Source organism: Nilaparvata lugens, chromosome X (assembly GCF_014356525.2).
Source record: "Nilaparvata lugens isolate BPH chromosome X, ASM1435652v1, whole genome shotgun sequence".
Taxonomy (NCBI): Eukaryota; Metazoa; Arthropoda; class Insecta; order Hemiptera; family Delphacidae; genus Nilaparvata; species Nilaparvata lugens.
Genome location: NC_052518.1, coordinates 14,303,275 through 14,329,370, shown reverse-complemented (window position 1 = coordinate 14,329,370; position 26,096 = coordinate 14,303,275). Strand labels below are relative to the sequence as shown.

Here is a 26,096-nt window from a genome sequence, read left to right as displayed (position 1 = left end):
ATTACTGGCTATACCAGCTGCAGTAATAGTTGACGTAGTTAGTTTTTCTTTGAGCGTTTTACTTTTACACACATGGGAAAAGTGTCCAATTCGGGAACATTTATGACAAGTCTTTCCTATTGCAGGACATTCTTGAGAATTTGAGTGTTTTTTATATCCGCAACGTTGGCATTGAACGGATTTCTCTACAATTGCCTGTCGATTTTGGGTTACAGCATTAACATCTGAGAAAGATTCACTCAAGCTTATGTTTTTATTTTCTTCAACAGAGTTTGTATAACAAGTACTTTTAAAGGAGTCGGCATATGTTTTTGCGGATTCAAGAACACGTGCTTGGGAAACGGTTTCTTGTAGACTCAAATCTCTTGTTGAAAAAGTTTCTCTTTAATTTCAATAGAACATAACCCTGAAACAAGAGCATCTCTAATATGCTCGTTTTTGTTTTCTTCGGCTGACACTCTAGTGAAGTTACATGATAAACTTAATCTTTTTAGTTCAGAATAGTAGTGATCAATGGACTCACCTATTTGTTGTTTTGCATTAGCAAGGCAGTATCGTGCATAAATTTCGTTCTTCGTTTAACGAACATATCTTCCAACATGGATATAGTTTCTTCATATGAAGTATAGCTTTCCACAATTTCGTATAAAGCAGGTGATAAGAAGTTTACCAATATTTTCATTTTGTCTTTGGTTGTCGTTCCTTCTAAGAAATTTTCGAACGTCTTTTTCCAATGTTTCCACTCTCTCTCTGCCGTAGGCGAATCTGGGTCGATAGATAATTCCTTTGGCTTGAGAAACTTGTCAATATGTGATTCCATCTTATCTTCTTCGTAGTTACGGTTTTCAATCGTTTTTCTCTTTTTCTTTGTCGGCATTTTTATTTGATTAAATTGAAATAAGTAAACTCTTCATTTGTAGAGCTTTAATCAAATAAAATTGAACATGACTTTCTACTAGTAACGGATCAACAACATTTGATATTTATGAATGAATCAATGACAACGAAAACATATGGTTTATCATATCAAACATATATCCATAAACGCTTCATTAGCGAGCTATACAGAGTGAAAGATTTCGCCCGGAATTCATTTCCTCTGATGAAATACACCGATGCTGAATTGTTTGGGGATTAGTTTTTTAAAAACTTATGCTATATTCATATGGAAAAATATCTGAAAAATTGAATAAAACTAGTCTGGAAGCTGTAGTGTGAGTAGTTTTTGAGAAAAAAGTTGAAATATGCAAAAAATCCAAGTAGAAAAACACAGACTTCTACGTTTGATGACCAATAACTTTCTTTAATGACCAGTGAACAAATAATTTTTCGCAATAAAAATTGTAGAGAATTTAATTCTGAAAAGAATTATGTAAGCTGTGTAAACTAAATTCAAATAAAAGTTGAATAAAATGAATTCTTATGTAGTACATTACACCACAAAAATTTGCTGTTTTATGAGGAGAGAACTAATAACTCATAGGTTGTAGCTGATTGCAAATAAAACATGGATTTTAATAATAGCTGTTCCAAAACAGCTGATTTATTATGTTTTAAATAAGAAAATATTTAAAAGAAATTATCAGCTGAAAATTATTTTCAGAAATATTCTAGTTCACTGTTGAACAAAAAAAAAACAAACTGTAAGTTAGGCCTACTGTAACCACGCTGTTTTTTTTGTTCAATCTATTAACCAGTTATTTGTAACCATTCCACTCTGCTTTTGTGTTAAGTGCTAACTTTTAAAAATGGCAGGTAATCTTAGACATTATTCATACTCCGAATAAGCTGACATGCATTAATGTATGGAATGGGACACTACTGTAATAGTACTGAAGCAAGACGTTTGTATCAAGAGAACTTTCCCAACCGAGTATGTCCAAGTTCAAGGTTTTTTGCCACTATTCATCAACGTCTGTCTGAAACAGATTCTTTGATATCCAAAGAGCACATTTATGCAGGCAGACCCCGATCTACTATGACTGTTGAGTTAGAAGAACAAGTTCTTAATGAAATTTATGAACATCCAGAGAAGAGCACAAGAGAATTGTCAGTGCAGTTTAATGTCCATCAATCTATTATTTGGAGGAAACTAAAATAGCAACAATTACATCCATACCACCTCCAGAAAGCTCATACTCTATTGCCACGAGACTGTATTCCCTGTGCTGGTATTTGCCGATGGTTTTTAGTAAAACTTGTCTACCCAAACTTTTTAACAACCGTTTTATTTACCGACGAGGCACACTCTCAATAAAAATTGTAGAGAATTTAATTCTGAAAAGAATTATGTAAGCTGTGTAAACTAAATTCAAATAAAAGTTGAATAAAATGTATTCTTATGTAGTACATTACACCACAAAAATTTGCTGTTTTATGAGGAGAGAACTAATAACTCATAAGTTGTAGCTGATTGCAAATAGAATATTCGGTTTTTTATGAAAAGTTTTTTTTTATGAAAGTAGCATATCTAAATGACATTAAACTTATACCAAAAGACTAGTAGATTATGCCATTAAGCCTGGGAGGAAGCTCGAACAGAAGTAGATGATCTCCTATGATTCCTGCCCAAATTTTTACTGAAAACTGATGTTGTGGAAGATTAGGATTGATGGAATGAGGATTCTCAGCTGCCCAAATATGTTGGTTGTTGACGTTAACGATAGCTGTTCTTGGAGAGTGTGCCTCGTCGGTAAATAAAACGGTTGTTAAAAAGTTTGGGTAGACAAGTTTTACTAAAAACCATCGGCAAATACCAGCACAGGGAATACAGTCTCGTGGCAATAGAGTATGAACTTTCTGGAGGTGGTATGGATGTAATTGTTGCTATTTTAGTTTCCTCCAAATAATAGATTGATGGACATTAAACTGCACTGACAATTCTCTTGTGCTCTTCTCTGGATGTTCATAAATTTCATTAAGAACTTGTTCTTCTAACTCAACAGTCATAGTAGATCGGGGTCTGCCTGCATAAATGTGCTCTTTGGATATCAAAGAATCTGTTTCAGACAGACGTTGATGAATAGTGGCAAAAAACCTTGAACTTGGACATACTCGGTTGGGAAAGTTCTCTTGATACAAACGTCTTGCTTCAGTACTATTACAGTAGTGTCCCATTCCATACATTAAATGCATGTCAGCTTATTCGGAGTATGAATAATGTCTAAGATTACCTGCCATTTTTTAAAAGTTAGCACTTAACACAAAAGCAGAGTGGAATGGTTACAAATAACTGGTTAATAGATTGAACAAAAAAAACAGCGTGGTTACAGTAGGCCTAACTTACAGTTTGTTTTTTTTTTTTTGTTCAACAGTGAACTAGAATATTTCTGAAAATAATTTTCAGCTGATAATTTCTTTTAAATATTTTCTTATTTAAAACATAATAAATCAGCTGTTTTGGAACAGCTATTATTAAAATCCATGTTTTATTTGCAATCAGCTACAACATATGAGTTATTAGTTCTCTCCTCATAAAACAGCAAATTTTTGTGGTGTAATGTACTACATAAGAATTCATTTTATTCAACTTTTATTTAAATTTAGTTTACACAGCTTACATAATTCTTTTCAGAATTAAATTCTCTACAATTTTTATTGCGAAAAATTATTTGTTCACTGGTTATTAAAGAAAGTTATTGGGCATCAAACGTAAAAGTCTGTGTTTTTCTACTTGGATTTTTTGCATATTTCAACTTTTTTCTCAAAAACTACTCACACTACAGCTTCCAGACTAGTTTTATTCAATTTTTCAGATATTTTTCCATATGAATATAGCATAAGTTTTTAAAAAACTAGTCCCCAAACAATTCAGCATCGGTGTATTTCACCAGAGGAACTGAATTCCGGGCGAAATCTTTCATCCTGTATAACTCGCTAATGAAGCGTTTATGGATATATGTTTATATGAACTTTTTTTCTTATTTTCACCTCTACTATCACGTATTAAATTATTTCACCATAATTATGAATCATCCTGTATATAGTTATAGCCTATTAAAGTTGTCCTTGCACTTGTCAAGTTTGAAATGTATGCTGTATGAATGTTTCAGAAAACGTGACAGCCCTGCAACCCGTGAAAGAAGGGAGGGGGCCTTCCACATTGCCGATGAGCTTCAACATTGTATGCGATTACCAAACTGTGGCTAAACAAATCTAAAAATTTCGTCGAGCCCGGTGCAGATGAAAACGACGATTTTGCTCGCTTGCCTCCCGAGTTACTGTGTATCAACCTCAAGAGGTTCATGCCGGACTCAACAGAGAAAACTCAACAAGTTTCATTCCCGTTCACTGAACTCGACATGACACCATATGTTCATTCTGGTAATGCTTCTCTGCTATTCTCTCTCCTTGTCTAGAAACTGATTGAATTTTCATGTGTGAGTTGTCCTACAACATTCCATTATTTCCAGTTTTGCTATTGACTAGATGATGTTAAACATAGTCAAATAGATGAAGCCAATTAATGACGAAATTCCACTTAATAAATGTCTGTAGTAGTACAGAATTTGCTGGCTTCTGAATAATTTGTTTACTACAATCAAATTTTTATGAATTCGTCAATTTCCAAGTAACCAGTATCTCAATTGGCATTTCTCAATTGTGTTGGTGAAATCGAAATGTTTTTGAATTGAATTTTGATATGTATTGCTTTAGTGGTTTCGGAGCTAATGTATGTGAAATAACTGAGCAAGGGAAGAGCTCCAAGACGATGCATCATTCGATTATTGTAAGGCATTATTCGATTAAGGTAAGGTATTGCAAGGTAACATGTTTGACTTGTTTTTCAGAATGCCAGTCGGAGGGGAAAACCTACGACCTTATGGCAACTATATGCCACAAAGGAGAGAGTCCTCATAGCGGACATTACATTTGCTACGCGTTTAAGGACAAAGAAAAAATCTGGTTTGAATATGATGATGAACGTGTGACCAAGGTCACAGATGACAAGGTTGCTTCATGTGAAGCATACCTACTGGTTTATAGGTTAGTCCATTTCCAATGATATACACAGATGTTTTCAATTTTACTGGTAATATGAAGGTTAGATGCTTGATTTAACGCTACTGGTGTACAGAATGTTACCTTCTTTCTCTATTTTCTATTCAGTATGCTTCAATGTTATCATGTACAGTATAATAATGTCATGTTAATGGTCTCCAATACTATACTTTATCTTAGGAACTCGCTCCTCAATCATAGGCATTAGCTCATGTGAAGACCCTTCTTCATACTATTAATGTTAACCAGTTGTTGTACACTGTTAAACAATAAGGATGAATACAATTTCAATTCAAAATACCAATCATGAATAATAATAATATTGAGATTGATCATGTTTCTAAGGATTTATATTAATCATTTCCTTTGCATTTACTGATGTATGTTGAGTCGCCCATAGATTCTAAATAAGTATCCAAGTTTAGCATTATTGACATTTCTGATGTGAATAATTTATTCAGCACTAATTAGATAATGAAGATGATATGACAAAGTGCGTTGAATTTACTTGAACTACTGATAGGTTCATGATGACAAAAGTGTCTAGATTTCAGATACTGTTTTTGGTGAGATATAGTGATATTTATCCATAATAGAACACTGGAATATTGTGTAAAAATATCACAAATTTATTGAAAAGTTACAAACATGTTTCAACATCTGTGGTGTAAAAATTTTAATTTTCATTTAGATTTTAAATTTTCACACTGAAGATGATACCGTAGATGTTGAAACGTGTTTGTAACTTATTTATAAATTCGTGATATATGTAGGCAATATTTCAGTGTTTTACTATTAGTGTCTAGATTATGCCAAGTAGATGACAAATATATATTTTTAGCTGTAAGACTTTTCCTCTTACAGTTTGATTCACAGTTTCCAGAAAACTCTCCTTGGAGTAAAATCACTAGTCACTATATAGTTATAGCCTATTAAAGTTGTACTTGCACTTGTCAAGTTTGAAATGTATGCTGTATGAATGTTTCAGAAAACGTGACAGCCCTGCAACCCGTGAAAGAAGGGAGGGGGCCTTCCACATTGCCGATGAGCTTCAACATTGTATGCGATTTCCAAACTATGGCTAAACAAATTTAAAAATTTCGTCGAGCCCGGTGCAGTTGAAAATGACGATTTATTTTGCTTGCTTGCCTCTTGCGTTTACAAGGACCATAAACAAATGTCCGTACAAGTTTCAGCTTCTTCATGGGATTCCATTTTGCAAAAGTAAGTTATATAATTCATGGACTCACAAATATTATGTAATACGGCAAAGATTATGACAATAGAATAGCCGCAATCGCAGGTAACAACTATGACCATTAAGCCATTACTGGAACTCTGCCTCCTATTAATAGTTTAAGATGAAAATTTGATAACGCACAACAATTTGGGACAAGAAAAGTATATTGCATGATGTTTCCAGTCAAGGCGTTAGCCGCGCAACAGACATTCATGGCCAAGTAACGCACGATATTTTCCACCACACAATCAGCAAATAATATGTAAATGAGTAAATAACTGAAGAGAATCTTTCTAACCTAGAAACTGACTGGGAATGTTTGTTTTCTGTGCATTGTGGTGAATCACTTGTTTGCGTTCTTTAGTCTGACAAGTATGGCAGTTTCCTATAATTATTGCCGTTTCTATAATTGAAAATTCACTCAATACTTTATTACTTTCCTTTAATGTTAGTGTCCCATTTAATGTGAAATAGTGGCTATTGCTTTTCCTAGTCAACATTCAATTATCGCCTCTGTATATAGAACTCCTAGTTCTAATATTGAACTATTTACAGAGAATATCAACAATTCTACTTCTTTGCTCTGTAATTCACAAAAGTATAAACATTTTAGAGTGGTTGTAACAGGTGACATAAATCTTGATGTTGATGTTAGGCATAGTCGTGCAAAGACTCTCAATTTTCTCAATATGCTGCAATTAACAAATTTCTACTGCCTTAACTACGAACCGACTTGATTCAACTCTTGTCTGTACAACGTTTCTCCTAATATAAGTCGGGGTGAAATTTAGTGTGCAGTGGAAGAACCACATCTGTCAGACCATCAAATATTTGGAGTCTATATTGCAAATCCAGTTATGAAATGTATGTACCACCTACTCACCTAATAATTTCATGTAAATTGATTGAATCATTTTTTGTACCCAGAAACAATGCCCTAGAATAATGGTAGGGAGTTCGGAAACACTCTGTATATAAAAGCGAAATTGCACTGATTCATCCCCTCAATCACTCACTTAGATTCATAAATCAACAGAACTGTAAATCTACTGAACCAAATACGTTCGGATTAGGTCGTGATGCTACTTTTGAGGGTTCCTTTTTACAGTTTTTCAAAGAACTTTTACAGTAGTTCTTCTAGATTTTTCAAGTAGATTGAAACTTGAAAGGGTGAAATGAATGTTTTGGAATGTTTTGAAAGCGAGCTTGCTGGCTAATGGTGCTTAGAGCTGTTATAGTTATGCAGTAGAACAAATTCACTCTTATTTTGAGTGAATCCATTAATTGTAGTTATGTATTTAAAGAGCTTTACCAAGCGACCCCTGCTCAATTTCTGGCAAATTATTAAATTTTATTCAATTTGCAGGTGTAAAAAGTGTAATGCAGCCCGTGATGGGATAACATTTTCCAAAATTATGCAGTTACCCGAGTTACTGTGTATCAACCTCAAGAGGTTCTTGCCGGACTCAACAGAAAAAATTCGACAGGTTTCATTCCCGTTCACTGAACTCGACATGACACCATATGTTCATTCTGGTAATGCTTCTCTGCTATTCTCTCTCCTTGTCTAGAAACTGATTGAATTTTCATGTGTGAGTTGTCCTACAACATTCCATTATTTCCAGTTTTGCTATTGACTAGATGATGTTAAACATAGTCAAATAGATGAAGCCAATCAATGACGAAATTCCACTTGATGAATGCCTGTAGTAGTACAGAATTTGCTGGCTTCTGAATAATTTGTTTATTACTTTCAAACTTTTATGAATTCCTCAATTTCCAAGTAACCAGTATCTCAATTGGCATTTCTCAATTGTGTTGGTGAAATCAAAATGTTTTTGAATTGAATTTTGATATGTATTGCTTTAGTGGTTTCGGAGCTAATGTATGTGAAATAACTGAGCAAGGGAAGAGCTCCAAGACGATGCATCATTCGATTATTGTAAGGCATTATTCGATTAAGGTAAGGTATTGCAAGGTAACATGTTTGACTTGTTTTTCAGAATGCCAGTCGGAGGGGAAAACCTACGACCTTATGGCAACTATATGCCACAAAGGAGAGAGTCCTAATAGCGGACATCTGGTTTGAATATGATGATGAACGTGTGACCAATGTCACAGATGACAAGGTTGCTTCATGTGAAGCATACCTACTGGTTTATAGGTTAGTCCATTTCCATTGATTTACACATGTTTTCAATTTTACTGGTAATACGAAGGATAGATGCTTGATTTAACGCTCCTGGTGTACAGAATGTAACCTTCTTTCTCTATTTTCTAATCAGTATGCTTCAATGTCATCATGTACAGTATAATAATGTCATTTTAATGGTCTTCTAATACTATACATTATCTTAGGAACTCGCTCCTCAATCATAGGCATTAGCTCATGTGAAGACCCTTCTTCATACTATTAATGTTAACCAGTTGTTGTACACTGTTAAACAATAAGGATATCATGAATAATAATAATAATAAAGTATTCAAGTTTAGCATTATTGACATTTCTGATGTGAATAATTTTATTCAGCACTAATTAGATAATGAAGATGATATGACAAAGTGCGTTGAATTTTACTTGAACTACTGATAGGTTCATGATGACAAAAGTGTCTAGATTTCAGATACTGTTTTTGGTGAGATATAGTGATATTTATTCATAATAGAACACTGGAATATTGTGTAAAAATATCACAAATTTATTGAAAAGTTACAAACATGTTTCAACATCTGTGGTGTAAAAATTTTAATTTTCATTTAGATTTTGAATTTTCACACTGAAGATGATACCGTAGATGTTGAAACGTGTTTGTAACTTATTTATAAATTCGTGATATATGTAGGCAATATTTCAGTGTTTTACTATTAGTGTCTAGATTATGCCAAGTAGATGACAAATATATATTTTTAGCTGTAAGACTTTTCCTCTTACAGTTTGATTCACAGTTTCTAGAAAACTCCTTGGAGTAAAATCACTAGTCACTATATAGTTATAGCCTATTAAAGTTGTACTTGCACTTGTCAAGTTTGAAATGTATGCTGTATGAATGTTTCAGAAAACGTGACAGCCCTGCAACCCGTGAAAAAAGGGAGTGGGCCTTGCACATTGCCGATGATCTTCAACATTGTATGCGATTTCCAAACTGTGGCTAAACAAATCTAAAAATTTCGTCGAGCCCGGTGCAGTTGAAAACGACGATTTTGCTCGCTTGCCTCCTGCGTTTAAAAGGACCATAAACAAATGTCCGTACAAGTTTCAGCTTCTTCATGGGATTCCATTTTGCAAAAGTAATTTCTATAATTGATGGACTCACAAATATTATGTAATACGGCAAAGATTATGACAATAGAATTGCCGCAATCGCAGGTAACAACTATGACCATTAAACCATTACTGGAACTCTGCCTCCTATAGTTTAAGATGAAAATTTGATAACGCACAACAATTTGGGACAAGAAAAGTATAAGTAAAGCTGATGATGTACTCGCAGTTGGAGTTGGTAATGTAGTTGATAAAAAATTCGCATATACCATTTTTTTGATCGCATAATCACTCTATATCGTCCAATCAAGCTATCCAACATATCCACACCGCCCATGTGTTTATTATAAACTTGAATCACGTTTGGGCATTTCAACATCACATCTTTCTTCTGTTTTCTGTCATAGCGTTTTATTTGAGTGACTGGATGAGTCCCAGCTAATGTTGACAGCATAACCACTGGTTTGTTATCCTTCCAAAGAAGATTAGAAGTTAGGGTCCTATCATAATCACCAACATATTCTATTATTTCACCTCTTGCCATATCTTTCAATTCTTTATCTTCTGGTAGTTTACAGTTGTTCACTCTATTTCTCGTTACAGTCCTTAGTGAATAAATTCCGCATTTTTTCAAATAGTCTAATAGGTTGAGAGATGTGTAATAATGATCAAAATATACTTTGTAATTTTGATCTTTGGGTACAATCATCATTAAACGAACAACAACATTACTACTAGCACCCAAGTCTGGTTCATCCAATGGTCTGTAATCATTCTCTCTGCCAGTATAAATCTCGAAGTTATATGCAAATCCTGAGACTCCACATAATATGAATATTTTGTAGCCATACTTGTGCGGTTTATCTGGCATGTAGACTTTCAGATGATGCCGTGCTTTGGTGGCACACATCTGTTCATCTACACTCAAATTTTCTTCAATAGGTATGCTTTTAAAATTCTTCAGGAGATGGTCTAGCACAGGTCTAAGCTTCCACAGTTTATCATCAGGGTTTTCCATATCATTGAAGTGTAGAACTCGTCTCAGCAACTCGAACTTGTTTAAAGTCATAGTTTCTTTTATAATATCTAGTCCTATTTTTGAATGCCAATATAACCTAACATTTTTCACAGTCATTATAGATGTTATGAGTAGGACTCCCAAGTAATTTCTAATGTCTTTGGTTGTCACATTTTCCGGTTTATTTGGATCCTTCTTTGTAGAATACAATGAAGATTCTGCAGCAATTTTTTCTAATAAATCATTTGAAAAAAAGTAGGAGAAAAACTCAAATGGGGTATTCAATTCAAGAATATTTTTTGGGAGTGATGAGTCTCCTATGAAAGTTGAATCTTCAATATTCAATGTTGATTTTTTCCAAATTACATTCCTCTTTGGTAATTTCTTCATTGGCTGCCTACTTACTTGTTCATCAGTATTTTCTCTCTCTGAGGTACTAGGTAGTGACTGGTTAATTGTAGTAGGTGATGTTGACAGACCTGGTGATGTAGTTGAAGCTGATGATGTACTCGCAGTTGGAGTTGGTAATGTAGTTGAAGCTGATAGTGTAGTCAAAGCAGTAAAAATAAAAATAAATTCGTATGGCTTTTGTTGGTGGGGAGTTCCTTGCGGGAATGTTCCACCGCCTGAATATATAATTTAAGCCGTCAATGGGCCTTACGACTGTCATACTTCAGCCGGGACCGACAGTTTAACGTGCCCATCCGATAACACGGGAGTGATCTGTTTAAAAAACTTTTGGCTCTCAGTGGGGTTTGAACCCGGGATCTCTATGCTGCTACGCAAGCACTCTATCCACTAGACCACGGATCACTTCAAAGCAGTATCACACATCAACGGAATAATATTTTCATTGGCTTTTTTCGAAAAAAAAACACATCATTGACTTCTAAAATTTCATCTTCATTCACATCAAACTCATCTTCACTATCGTCTGGTATAGTCACAGGTATGGAATATATTACATCTTCTGTTATTTCTGTTAGAGATCCGTCATCTCCCACGATATACACACATTCTTCTTCCATTTTTAAATTACCAAATATGAAATAAAATCAGATAAAAAAGTTTCATAAAACAGAACAAACAGAGATAAATGTGAACGCACAACACCAATACACAACTCGAAAGACTAAACGTACAAACTAACCTATAAACTTGACTCTCATACTATTACCGCCAATGCATGAAGACTCCAAATGGAGTCGCGAAGCTTTTTTAGTAAAAATATAATCTAGAAGTCATTAAACACTTGCATTATAAGTTAGATAAGTACATTATAATATGCTAAATAGTAATACATTTTTTGTTTGTGCAATTTGGAAATAGAATAATTTCTAAAAATCAAACAAAACTGTCAAAATCCGTGAATTCTTGTTATGGAACCGCTCACTATTCAATCATATGTTACTGTACAGAGCTGCTATCTAGTGCCTTCTGGTGTAACTATTAGAGCTTCTATAGTATTGAAACGATTCCTGAATGCATAAAGATTATGTTTAGAGTCAAGATTTCAGCTCAACATCTGTAAAACAAAGTTGACTCCATCCGGAATCATCATGCACTGTGTTAACACAAGACCAGTCTGGTAAATCATACCTGAAAGGAACATCCGTTACAAAAACTTGTGTATGTCTCATGTGGTAAAGTCTTTGACGCAGTGTTATTTTTCAGCCTGATTACAGGCTATATCATTAGTGCCCGATATAAAAACTGCCGCATCCTGTAATCCCAGATCTAAACACTTTCATGTATTCCTTCGTGACATCTTGAAATTTTGCTCCTGGTTTGAGTATCGTTCGGATGTCATAATCACTCTTACTAGCTAATAAGTCACTCACTGTTCTACCTTGGCTATCTGCAAAAATTCTTATTTTCTTTTTAGAGACAGATCTAGTCTGGGACGAATGACGTGAATCAATTCCATCACCGTTGGGTAATTCATCACACACTTCATTTTCATCACTTATCACTTTTATTTCATCTGGTTTTCCACACTCCATTAGACTGTTTGCAATTAGCAAATCACATTCTCTTTCCTTCCTGAGAGGTCCAATATCTTCTTCCGATTGACTAACACAATTCGCACCATTAAATGTTTCATGTTTCAAATATTGACCAATCGTACTCAACACCTTCCATCTGAACCTTTTTGTATCAAACTTTGATAATACAAGATTTTGAGTAAAACATTTATCTTTATTCCCTACCCTCAATCTTACATAGTTTTTGAGATGATACAGTACATAAATTCCGCAATCAAGTGAATTGTCCTGCTGAAGGCAGTTTACGTTTGTTATCCTTTCTGTGTTGAAAGTTAGTTTCAATGTATCAAATAACTTACGCATGATTTTCTCATTGTAGTTCTTTAAAGAATCAAAATTGTAGAAGGAGGAGTCAGGATTTTGTATAATCATAGATAAGAAGGCTCCAGTGTGAGCCATTCCAACCCGAGCTCAAGTAACCTTCACAAATGATATTATTGTCATTGATAATGAAAGCTATATTTTTGTGCATATGTTTCGGAAACTAGAAAAGAAGGATCGTAGTTACTGTCATTAATTAAAAGCGATGTCACAACCGGATCAATAACTGCAAGATCTCTAATTTGGGAAAACCTTTCACAACAATAGGCGTTTATATCATTATCACATAAGAGTTCATTACAAACAAACATATTCAATCTTTCAAGCAATGTAGAACATTGTGGTTGAACGACAGGTGGAAAGCTCTGCTCAGCCAAAAGTCCAAGAGTAGCTGCACAGCGATTCGGCCGCTCCACTCCCCCATCAGCAGCCTCACTCCGCTCACCCGGCCGGCCATCCAACGATTCCCGTGTCCGCTCATAACTCTCCAGCTGCCTCTCAAGTTGTTGAATTTTATGGAGAAGTGTATGGTTGCGATTACGATCAGTACAATCAGCCCTCAACGCTTCAAGCATTTTATCCTTCTCCAAAATTTCATTTTGAAGTCTTTTTTCACCCATCAATAAATCATTCACCATTGATCTCAACTCTCCAATTTCACTCTCCGTCTGTTCCTCCATGTTCAGTGACTCTTTGAAGCACTGAAATCTTCTTTGAATTTCTTCATTGAGTTTCTTCTTTATCTGCGAGTTTTCCGTTGAAATGTCAGTTAAACTCATCTGAAGGTCACCGTTTATTTTTAAACATGCATCCAGACGATTCAATGTCTTTATCAAATGAGGGATGATATAAGAATAAGAATAAGAATCTTTATTGACCAATAAGTACATAATATTATACAATAGGCTTTGTCACTTTGTGAGGGCGCAACACGCGACCCAGTCAAACATATTACAAAAATTAAGATTACAAATCAATTACCAGTCCAGTTATTTATGTCAGTAAGATTAAGATACTCTTCAGTAGAGTAAAAAGCACTTTGCTTCAGCCAATAGGATATTGCTGGGATAAATTTTTTTGTTGGCAGGATCCTGATTGTGCGCGGCAATTTGTTAAACAATAAATATTGCTGATACCTATGGCTTTTTAATGATTTGCTTAGTCTAATATATGGCATAACTAAGTTATCCCTGTGTCTTGTTAGATGTGCATGCTGATGATGGTGTTGTTTGAAATCATTTATATTTTTTTTAACATAAATTAGGTTACAGTAAATGTACATAGATGGAAGAGTCATAATATTCAGTTCAATAAAGCTATTTTTACAAGTTTCATCACTCTTCAGGCCAACTATGCAACGAATAGCTTTTTTCTGCCATACGAATACTTTTTTCATCTCACTACTATTACCCCACAGTCGAAGTCCATAATTAAGTTGAGAGTGAAAAAGACCATAATAGGTAAGAATCAAGACTTCCTTACTAACATTACATTTCAATTTCCTTAAAAGAAACATGACTCTGGCCAACTTTTTACATAAATACTCTACATGACTAGTCCAGGTCAGCTTGCTGTCCAGCATGATTCCTAATAATTTCACTGGCTTTAGGTACGGCTGGTGTTCAATATTTAAATTATTACAAAGAAAGTGTCAGGCAATTTGCTCCGTACCACTCTTTACTACGGTCCATTGACAAAACAAGGCTGTCTAACACATTATCTACATTTCCATTCGAATCCAAAATGGTAGTGTCATCTGCATAAAGCACAGAAAAGCTGGGTACATTTACATTAAAATCATTCATAAAAACTAAGAATAAAAAGGGCCCAAGGACCGAACCTTGAGGTACTCCAGCCAATACTTTCTTTGGTTTGGATTTACAATTATTATTGAGCTTAACAATTTGGTATCTATCTCTAAGGTAACTTTCTATTAATTCTAGTTTACTGTTTCTGATTCCATAGTGTTCAAGCTTCCTGCAAAGAATGTCATGTGAAACAACATCAAACGCTTTACTCAGGTCCAACATTTTACCTCCTACAACCATCCTCTTCTCAAAACCATCAAGGATGTAATTTACTATTTTTTCAACCGCCATTGTGGTTGAGCAGTTAGGCCTGACCCCAAATTGGTTGACATTTAACAGTTTGTTGATTGTGAAATAGTCATACAATTGATGGAAAATACAAGTCTCTATTATCTTGCTAATTATTGTAACAATTGCTATTGGCCTTTTTTGAAAATCGGACTGAGTAATGAGAGCTTTAAGCAATCGGTAAATTTTCCAGTAAGCAAAACTAAATTTATTATCACTGTTGAGGGGGCCAATATAGATTCAATAATATTTTTAGCAAAAAATTGGACATACCAAAACAATCTTCACTTTTTGATGCACTTAAACTACTAACAATCGATCTAATAGTATCTGGATCTACCACTTTCCATGAAAAGTTGAGCATTTGTCTATTAATACCCTCAGTAAATTTATAATTTTTTAAAAAATCAGAATAGGTGAGTGGAGAGGAGTTTTGCTTTTTGGCTGCATTATTTGGGACATTAATAAAGTAATCATTTAGCGTTTCTGGTGAGAGATAACTTTTGGATGCGCCATGTTTTGCCCTGTCTCTTTTTTAACAATTCTCCAGGCTGTTTTACATCTATTAGCTGATTTGCTGATAATGTTATCATTTGCTGCAATTTTTGCTTGATCTATAGCTGTATTGTACAGCTTCTTATAGTTTTTGAAGTCATCCTTTGCATTCCCAGTATTGTTTATCTTCCAGATACTATAATACATCATTAGACGTTCCCTCATTAGCTTCAGTTCAGGCGTGAACCAATTTTTTTGACTAGATTTGGGCCTAAGTTTATAGTCAATTAGAGGACAATGAACATTCAGGTAAAACGTTAAAACATTTATAAACGTAGATATCACAGTATTTGTATCACAGACATTGAAAATATTCGACCAGTCGTAATTAGATAGACACCTATTATAATTATTTAGTCTAACAGCCGAGATAAGACGCTTTTTGCGGAATTCTGTTTCCTTGTCATTCTTTGTACTATTGGTAACTCCTATTGAAAAATTAACAAAAATACCTGCATGGTCAGATATAAGGTCCTGTTCATACAATTCATATTAGTAAACTCAGGTTTAATACATGTAAACACATTGTCCAGGCTTGCTCTTCCCCTTGTTGGAAGGGAGTGTACATTATATAAATTGAAGGATCTCATTACATCCATGAATTGGAGGACCTCCGGTCTATGATCATAAAGTATGTTTATATTGAAATCTCCAGTGATTGCAATAGAAGAGTAGGGTTTTTCAGTGATAAAGTTTAAAACTTCTTCCAATCTAGTTAAGAAGTCCTGAAGATCAGAGTCAGGTGTCCTGTATAGACACATTATAATACAGTTGTTTTGGACAATTTTTATGGCTGACATTTCAAATACCCTATCCTTACAAAATTTACTAACATTCAGTGTACTGTACTTGATAGAGGACTGACTAATATAGATGAGCCTCCGTGTATGAGTGGAGGTGTCCTGCAGTAAGAGGCTGCTAGGACGAAGCTACCTGGGACATATAGTGATATCTCATCATAATTTAACCAGTGTTCATTAATACATAGAATATTAATTCCCTTCTCCAACAAAATTTGCTCTATCTGGTTCAGCTTGTATTTAAGTGAGCAGATATTTATGAAAAAAATGTTCAATTCACTCCTGTTTATTGTTGAATCCGTATGTTGTACTTCTTCGCTGGTTAGGTATTGACTGCTGTCGACGCTGCTATACAGTTTAAATTATTGGAAGAGTCCATTGCAGTTTGCGGTTCGAAGGTAAACTTTAAAGGTATAGATTTGGAAACGATTTCATGATCACAAGCTATCTTATCGACTAAACCCATGATTTTATCACACACATATTTCTTTCCTAGCCTGTTTAGATGTAGTCCATTTGATGTGTGAAAACGTCTACCTATGTTACTAATATTTACAAAAGTTACATTACTAAAATGCTCACATAAGTTAAAGTTTTCTTCATTAGCCTCCTGAATTTCTTTGTTGATGGCTGACCAGATTGGGAGATCATGTCTGTGAGGGACTGAAAATACAATCACATTCCTAGCCCGTTTGTTGTGCAGTTCCCGTAGTTTATTCCGGAGAGAGGTGTGAAGTTCCTTTCTTTCATTATGAGCAACATCATTTGTACCAGCTAAGAAGACGACTATATCATTGGCACTTGGTTGAATGGTCTCCTCAACTACATCCTTGAATCTAGCTCCAGGTTTCACCATACCAAGAAACTTATGGTTCTTGACATTGAAATGCTTGAAGACGTCCCTACCCTGGCTATCAGCATACAAATGTACGTTCAATGACCTAGTCCTAGCAGTCGTTTGTGGACGACGTGTTGGCTGCACATGGTTGTGGTCAACGTCCCCAGCAGGTAGGGGTGGTGATTCGCTTACTTCCAATGCAGAGAATCTATTTTGAGTTCTAACTGAGGGATTAGGAGCACGATTTTTCAGTCTGGTATTGTACTTAGGTCTAACAAATATTCCATCAGTATTTTCCGGCTGAATTGTGTGAGAGAGTTTCTCACAGTCGGATTTTAGAAGACTAATGATTGCATTCTTATCCTCTATCTCCTTCTTTAATGATAGCTTATTTTTATTTAACATTTCAATTTCAATTTTTAGGATTTTTATTTCATCTTCCGCTATCTCTTCGCAATGTAATGACTCTTCAAAATCAAGTTTTCTTTTACTTTTTTCTAATTCTAAAGAATTCAATAACAACTTATTTTCTTTAGTCATATCGGTAACACACTCCTGCAAGTCGTTATTTGTTTTGATGGATGCATCAAATTTGTTTAATAGCGACGTGATTTCAGGCACTAAATCAATTATTGCATCACTTGAGTACTTTTCACATAACACTGAGAGGATTCCATGAAGGGTTACTGCAGTCTCAGCCACTTCCTGATTAATTAAGTCGTTTTTTATATCATTTAAGTGTTGCTGTGCCATACCATTGGCTTTGTCATATTCACTACGAGTTCTAGTCATTTTGATCTTTTCTAAAATAACTTGGGTGCTATTCAACTATCGAGGACAGGAAAGTATAGAAAGGTGTCGAAAGAGCCTAGAGAGCTTTCAAGGCGGGAGAAACGGGAAGCTCCTGGTTAGAGGAATGCGATTATATATAGGGAATTGAAATAGCAACAGTATGAGATCCCATAATTAATATTATTGTTCTCGTAATCAGTGATAATGCAATAGAGCGCGAAGGCAGAAAAAGAGTTTTAAAATTACCGCGTCTCTTACACCTGTTTCAAAACAGTCGTTGTCATAGCAACCGGCGACGCTTCAGATGTGCTTATCAAACTCAAATTGCCGGCGGGCGAAAGCAGAACAACAAGAGCACCCTTTTGGAGCCTCTGAAATAATCACTGATCTGGGCTAACAGTAGTTTACCTTATCAACAAAGCATCCAACTTCTGCTGTTTCTAGCCGATAACAATATTCACTGACAAGTAACAATACTCACTTACTCTTCAAACCTAACCTCCAAAACATTACCAGATACTTCAACTATTCCATCTAACCTCTCTACACTTTTTAGAGTAACAGTCGAAAAGTCTGTACCCAAACACTAATAGAGAATGAGAAATTTACTTAGATAGCAAACCTTTCACTAAACTTCAAATACAAAGCTATTTTCTACAGAGCAACAACAGACACAACATTCCGGCAGTACAAGCTGCGCGCGCACCTCCACAACCATATCAACCAATGCATCACCCGAACAATGCGACGATATGACACCGAGTGCGCCATGGATCTCAATAGCTAATTCAATGACTTCTTCATGCATCAAACCTTCATATAGATGCATGCCATCTTCACCAGACAATTTTGACAGTTCACCATGACTGGTGAGCATTATTCTGTGTCAGTGTTTAGGTTGACTCTCAATGAAAAATATTGATAGGGGGAGAAAAGGTAACAGACAGGTAACTTTGTTCAATAAATATTATCAACACTCTCTCTCTCTCTCTCCAATGGCGCTACAGCCCAAATCGGGCTTTGGCCTCAATTAAACTTTGCCTCCAGCCATCTCTATCCATTGCTGCACCTTTCCATCTCCTCAAACGTAGCATTTCCCTAGCGTCCTTTGCCACTCTATCCTCCCATCGCTCTCTTGGTCTTCCAACAGGTCTCCTTCCTCCAGGCTGTCCCACGAATACCTTCCTTGGCACACGTATATCTGGCATCCGTTGCAAATGTCCTGCCCATCGGAGCCGCATCAATCTTATGTGGGCCGATAGTGGGGGTTCTCTATAGAGTGTTGCTAACTCTGCATTAGTACGGATACGCCACTGTCCTGCCTCACACACCGGTCCATATATTCTTCGCAGCATCTTTCTCTCAAATACATTCAACAGGTCTGCTGTTCTGGCTGTCATTGTCCATGTCTCACTTCCGTAACACACCACTGTCCTTATAATGCTTTTATATAGTTTTATCTTGCATTCACGGTGTACATTCCTAGCTTTGAATATGCATATAAGGGAGAAAAATGTGCGGTTGGCTGCAGTGATACGTTTTTGAACTTCTTTGAGTTCCTCATTAGTATCTGTTATGCAACTCCCTAGGTAAGTGAAATTATCAACTACTTCATAGTGCTTCCCTCCACATTCCATACGTTGTCCGAGTCTATTCCGATGCTGTCTACTCTGGAGTAATACTTTTGTTTTTTCAGTGTTTATCTCCAGCCCAACATCCGATGCACCCTCCTCCAACTCCATTGCTACATTCTTCATAGCCATCATAGATCTACCAAGTATGCCAATATCATCTGCATAGCCTAGTATTTGGACTGACTTCATCATCAGTGTTCCACACCTATCCACTGAAGTCCTCCTTATTGCATGCTCTAGTGCCAAGTTGAAGAGCATTGGTGCAATTCCATCTCCTTGCTTTAGGCCATGCTTCGTTTCGAAATATTCTGTCAGCTCTCCAGCCACTCTGACCTGGCAAACCGTATTCTCCATTGTGGCTCTGACTAGCCTCACCAGCTTTGATGGAATGTTGAAGTCTAACATGATTGTATACAGCCTGTCTCTTGTGATGCTGTCATAGGCCTGCCTGAAGTCGACAAACATTGCGAATATATCTATATTGTTCTCCCAGCATTTTTCTGTAATCTGTCGGAGGGTGAATAATTGATCAGTAGTTGATCTACCTGGCCTAAATCCTGCCTGGTATTCTCCTATTATGTTTTCCACATACACCCCTAATCGTGCCTTTAATGCTGTGGTGAATATTTTATATGTTGTGTTCAACAGATATATACCTCTATAGTTTCGGCAGTCTAGTTTGTCTCCCTTTTTGTAAATGGGACAAATAATACTTTTCTTCCATTCATTTGGGAGCTGTTCTTCACACCACACCTGCTCAATAAGCTTGTGAAGCCGTCTGTATATTTGCATGCCTCCATACTTCCATAGTTCACCTGAAATTCCATCTGTTCCGGGAGCTTTATTGTTTCTTAGCAGCTTAGTGGCCTCAATAATTTCCTCCAGAGTTGGAGGTTCAGCACCGTCTACATTTTCCTGATCCTGTTCCAACCTAGGATCTCCATTTTGTACTATTCGGGGAGCAGCCTGATTCAACAATTCACTGAAATGGGTTCTCCATATCTCTTTGATTGCTTCCCTATCTCCAATCACTTCTCCTTCCTTGTTTCTGCACAACACTGTATGGGGTTGATATCCTTTTTTAAAAACATTGACTTCTTTATATGCGTGATGTGTCTCATTGTCCAAGAAATTCTTTTCAATTCTTTCTACAATTTTATTTTGGTACTCTCTCTTTTTTCTTCTAATTGTCTTGTTAGATACCTTTCTTGACGTTTCGTACAGTTCCCTCTTTGCTCTAGTGGGCCTTTGCAGATAATTATTTCTATTCATATTTTTTTCTTCAATTGCATTTCTGCAGTCCTCATCAAACCAAACTTCTCTTATTTTTCTCCTTTCCAGGCCAAGTACTGCTTCTGCTGAGGTAGTTACCGCTTCGGTCAGGATTTGTAATTGCTCTTCTATCATCATATCTTCAATAGACCCATCCATCTCTTCCATTTTTCTATTCAGTGCTTCTTCATATTCTTCTCTCTTCTCAGCCACATGCAGTTTGTTTATATCAAACTTTGGTCGCTCTTGATATCTCTCTTTATTAACTGCAATATGGCATCGAAACTTCACACCTACTAGATGATGGTCCGAGTCACAGTTTGCCCCTCTGTAACTACGCACATTCATGACACTGGACATTCCCCTTTTACTGATAATGACATGGTCAATCTGATTGAAGGTTCTGCCATCTGGAGACATCCATGTTTGCTTATGTATATTTTTCCTGGGATGTTGTGTTGATGCGACAATCATGTTTCTGGATGCTGAAAATTCAATAACTCTTCTCCCATTGTCGTTACTGACTTCATGAAGACTATTTGAGCCAATAATATCTCTCCAGTGATCTTCTCTACCCACTTTAGCATTCATATCCCCAATAACCATTTTTATGTCATTCGAGGGCAAGCTGTCATAAATGCTTTCCACTTTACAGTAGAACTGTTCCTTTACTTCATCCTCCTTATCTTCAGTTTCTGCATGTACGTTATAATGGACATATTGAAGAATTTGTTTTGATTCGCAAGGTACATATACGCTCATCCACTGCTTTGAAATCCAGTATGTTATGCATAAACTTTTTCTGAACAATGAAACCAACTCCCAACTCATGTTTGCCATACCTCCTGATTACATAGGTGGTAATAGGTTAGAAAAGAAAGGAAATTGAGAGTAATGTTGCAAGTTCTCATAAGAAGAGCGCTCAAGTCGATTTTTCTGAGGTGTTTTATATAAATAGATATTGGAATGTCATATGGAAGAAACACTTTTCAAACCACAATAATTAAGAAAATAAAAACATTGATTTTCTTGCTATTGTCAATTTCGCTTATCTTACTGTGAAATAAAATTATAAATAATTTTGACATCGTGATTGATATTCAGGCACTTGATATTCAGGTAGTCATAACTGATTATATTTTTGCAGATATTGTCAAATGTTTCACACCGATAATCATTGGAAGAAAAGAACCCACAGCAGTGCAAATCAAGTACTGGTACCTTCAGCTGTGCACCATTCCTGTTGTAAGATACAACAGCATCTATGAAGCCACAATCAATACCCAAGGATGTCAATGCAGAATTATTCAGAATACTCACCAAATAATTCATTCCAATCTCCATAATTTTATTCACATTATAATTTTATACCACTTATCTTACTCTCATTTTCATCAATACAACATAGATGAACTAAACGTTGTTAGTCAGTCATAGATAAGGACTACAATCCCACTCGCAAGTCCCAATTATCGCAGGTTACAAATCATCTGATTAAAATTAGTTACGTTTTCTTCGGAAGAAAACAGTCAGTAAGACTCCGAGAAAAGATACAGTATTCATTCAGTATCAATAGATAACAGACAGCAGTAGCTGTTCTGTAATTCTAGCCAATCTTCTCACTTCCATTGCAATGATACAGAGCACGTCTTACTTTTTAGCCCCTCTCAAACTGAGTGTCCCGTGATGAAAGATTTGCTAGGGATAATTTCTCTTCGTCAAGTTTAAAGCAAGAGGATCAGAGTTCACCACAAGCCCATCAAAAGCATTATAGCCTATCCTCGCTGAAATCACACTATATAGGTTAGGAAACAGATTCACAACGCAAAAAACAAGAAACCAGGGATCCAAGACCCCTACACTCAATTTTAAGAACAAATCCTGAGGTCACTCACAAACCTTCACAGAAAACACTTTTGAACCATTAAAAAACCTCCTTAATTCTCAATAGTTTAACGTTAAATACAGATGCAGTTCTAGAACAAACAAACAAGGCAGCCAGTGCTACCAACCTTCATAATGGTTGAACTACCTTGAAATGGCAAAATCATATTGCATGATGTTTCCAGTCAAGGCATTAGCCACGCAACAGACATTCATGGCCAAGTAATGCGCGATATTTCCCACCACACAATCAGCAAATAATATGTTAATGAGTAAATAACTGGAGAGAATCTTTCTAACCTATGAACTGACTGGGAATGTATGTTTTATGTGCATTGTGGCGAATCACTTGTTTGTGTTCGTTAGTCTGACAAGTATGGCAGTTTCCTCCTGATACAATCTGCTGTAAACTGATCCATGTTCTATGATCAATGTTACCGTTTTTATACTTGAAAATTTATTCAATACTTTATGACTTCCTCAATTTATACTTTTCAAAACAAATTTTGTGTTTTTATGTAGTTTCCAACCAACTCCATTGAGGAGGGGTACAATAGGATTTTGTCAGTGTAGCCTTGTTAAACTAACTCGCCCTATTAATACCACTAGAAATAATTAATGTTGGATTGAAAATAGTAAATTTCGTTGTATGTTGTTAATGTTTGGAGGTGGCCCCGTTTGCCCGCTGAATTTTTTGTTTGAATGCGAGATTTGCGGAAACAAAATGAAAGACCAGTGAGAGTAAGTAATCTCTCCTTCTTTTTGTTATGTACTATTTGTTGATATATTACTTCAACCTCGGAGTATCTCATAGTAGTTTGTGGCTTCTTCTTCTTCTTCTTCTCTAAGCGCTACAGTCCTTGGTGGACCTTGGCTTTCTCAACTATTCGCCTCCATTCATCTCGCACCACCGCTTTTCGTCTCCAGCCTCTCACTAACATTGACGTCAGGTCGATCTCAACATCATCCAGCCATCGTCTCCTTGGTCTACCTCTCTTCCTTGTGCCCAGCATCCTGCCTCCAAGCATCTGTTTCTGTATTCTATTGTCGCTCATTCTGTATACATGTCCAAGCCAGCTGATTCTTCTGGATTTGACAAATTGTAAAATATTAGCTCCTTGTAAAATTCTATCAATTTCTTCAGTGGATCTTATATTTAATTCTCCATCGTAATATACAGGCCCATATATTTTCCTAACAATCCTCCTTTCGAATATCTTGAGGGCATTGGCGTTAACGATGGAGAGTGTCCATGCTTCTGATCCATATGTGACAACAGGTCTGATAATGGTTTTATAGAGCTTAATTTTACTTTTTGTGTAGTTGAGAACATGATATTGTGGTAATTATTCATATTGAATGAAAAAGACTGAGAAATTGTCAAAAACCACTGATTTATTGATAATTAGAAAGACCGGTTTCGGTTATTACACCATTGTCAATCTCTGATAGCCCAATCAGTAACGAATTTTCATTCTGCATGCAAAAATTCAACCAATGATAATATCCTTTATAACTACTTTTTCTAAGATTTTTCACATAATTTTTTCAATTTTAAACTTCAAGGTCACCATTTTATGGCATGTCCATCTAGATGGACACTGTGACTCAAAGGAACTATTGAGGAAACATAGATAATAATAAAAAATTGCTTAAATTTCTTTATTCTGAACTGTTTGCTAATTTATTGAACATAATACACTTTTACTATTAACTGAAACTGTTTGAATTGATTTCTGTGGATGAATTTATACAAGACTTTATTTTCACTTTGAAATTTCAAAAAAAAATTTCTGTAGCTCATTTTACACAAATGCACATTACATTTAGTACAATAATTATGAGTTTTTTTGAGCATCCTTTCAATTTACAGCTCGTAGCCTCTTTCTTATTGTCAACATTAGAAAAATGTGCAATTTGATCGTCGCGGACATCAGCTATTGACTGAACCTCACATCGAGGCCTAGAATGTCCTGGGCGTTGTGGCTCTTCTGGGGCACTGCTGGGCCTACCCCTCTTTTTTTTTGGTAGAGGTTTTCCTGCTAAGATGAGAGCTTCGGCGACTTCGTGGCGGAACATGAGGAGATCCATTATTTTAGATTTATCTACCCCCACATTTTTTGCTTGTTCCTTGTATTCTAACCAGGAATTGACTAAGGCAAGGTCAATTGCATGTGCAAACATGCGCAGCGTCCACTTCCTCGATTTTATATGAATTCTATACAGACTGATCAAAAAATCAAGTGTGTCTACACCACCCATATTTTTGTTATACATTTGCACCACTTCCGGACGAGAAACTTCAAGGCCTGTTTTTGGGCCTTGTCCCATCTCCGACAATTGTCTTCTTTACCTTTTCGAACAAAATTGGACCCAAGGATAACTGGTTTGTTGTCAAACCACTTGGTCACAATTATTCCATCACCACTAACAATTTCTTGGACATGACCTCTTCCTAATCTACGCATTTCCCTATCTGAAATAAAAGGGGGATGAGAAAATCGATTCACTTTAATTGTTCCAGCAGCAAAGCAATCCTTGTTATGAAGCCACTGGAATAAATGGTATGTGCTGAAATAGTTGTTGAAATACAGTTGATGACATGGCTCTGTAATTCGGGAGTGAAGTTGCATTACAGTACTGGCTCCAGCTCCAAACTGTAGGTACTGTTTATCAATCTCAGTAGTTGATCCTTGATACAAGAGGAAATCGTATGCTATTCCATTGCTGCCACAGAGAACAACATTTTTTATACCGTATTTACAAGGTTTGTTTTGATGTACTGACAAACACTCAGCTGCCCTCTAAATGGAATCATCTGTTCATCAACACACAAAGCTGTTTGTAATTGCAGCTGCCTACAGCGGTCACGCACAACATTATAAATAGGACGAACTTTCCAAAACTTGTCTTCTGGATTATTATCTTCTAAGTTGTTGACAAAGTGAATATTGCTTCTGATTTTGAAATACGGTTTAGTGGCATGTTATTTGCTATTAGATCCACTCTCAATTTCGGATTCCAATAATATCTCACCCTTGGATAATTGAGATTACCCATCAATACATGGATCCCAAAGAATGTTTCGATTTCATAGGGCGTGCAAGGTGTGAAAGCAGCATTATTTTGCAAAGCATAAATGTTGGTTTTCTCAGATGTATGTTCCATAAAACTTTCAGGTATTACTTCTTGAAGAATGCTACAGGGGTGGGCAAGTCAATTACTTGAGGAGTTTGTGGTTGAAACCAACCAACATCCACTGATTCATAAGGACTTATATCTCTTCGCCACTGAATGTCTTTTTTTCTGTTAGATAATTCTCTTCCCTATATATTTTT

General features: G+C 35.9%; 1 protein-coding gene across 6 annotated transcripts in view; it reads left to right on the top strand.

Moving 5' to 3' along the window:
* LOC111044895 (ubiquitin carboxyl-terminal hydrolase 33-like) overlaps positions 1-9,529 on the top strand; it is a 33,094-nt gene extending 23,565 nt beyond the window's left edge. For 2 of the 6 annotated variants that reach the window (XM_039442477.1, XM_039442479.1), the window contains 5 exons: positions 4,218-4,323; positions 4,791-4,986; positions 5,990-6,225; positions 8,245-8,405; positions 9,298-9,529. In XM_039442477.1, the coding sequence (XP_039298411.1) occupies positions 4,218-4,323; positions 4,791-4,986; positions 5,990-6,086 (399 nt within the window). In that variant the 3' untranslated portion in view covers positions 6,087-6,225; positions 8,245-8,405; positions 9,298-9,529. Of the gene's footprint in view, positions 1-4,217; positions 4,324-4,790; positions 4,987-5,989; positions 6,226-8,244; positions 8,406-9,297 lie in introns of those variants that run through there. The other 4 variants (XM_039442480.1, XM_039442478.1, XM_039442481.1 and 1 more) reach the window with 3 other exon arrangements.
* Positions 9,530-26,096: the final 16,567 nt, after the last annotated feature.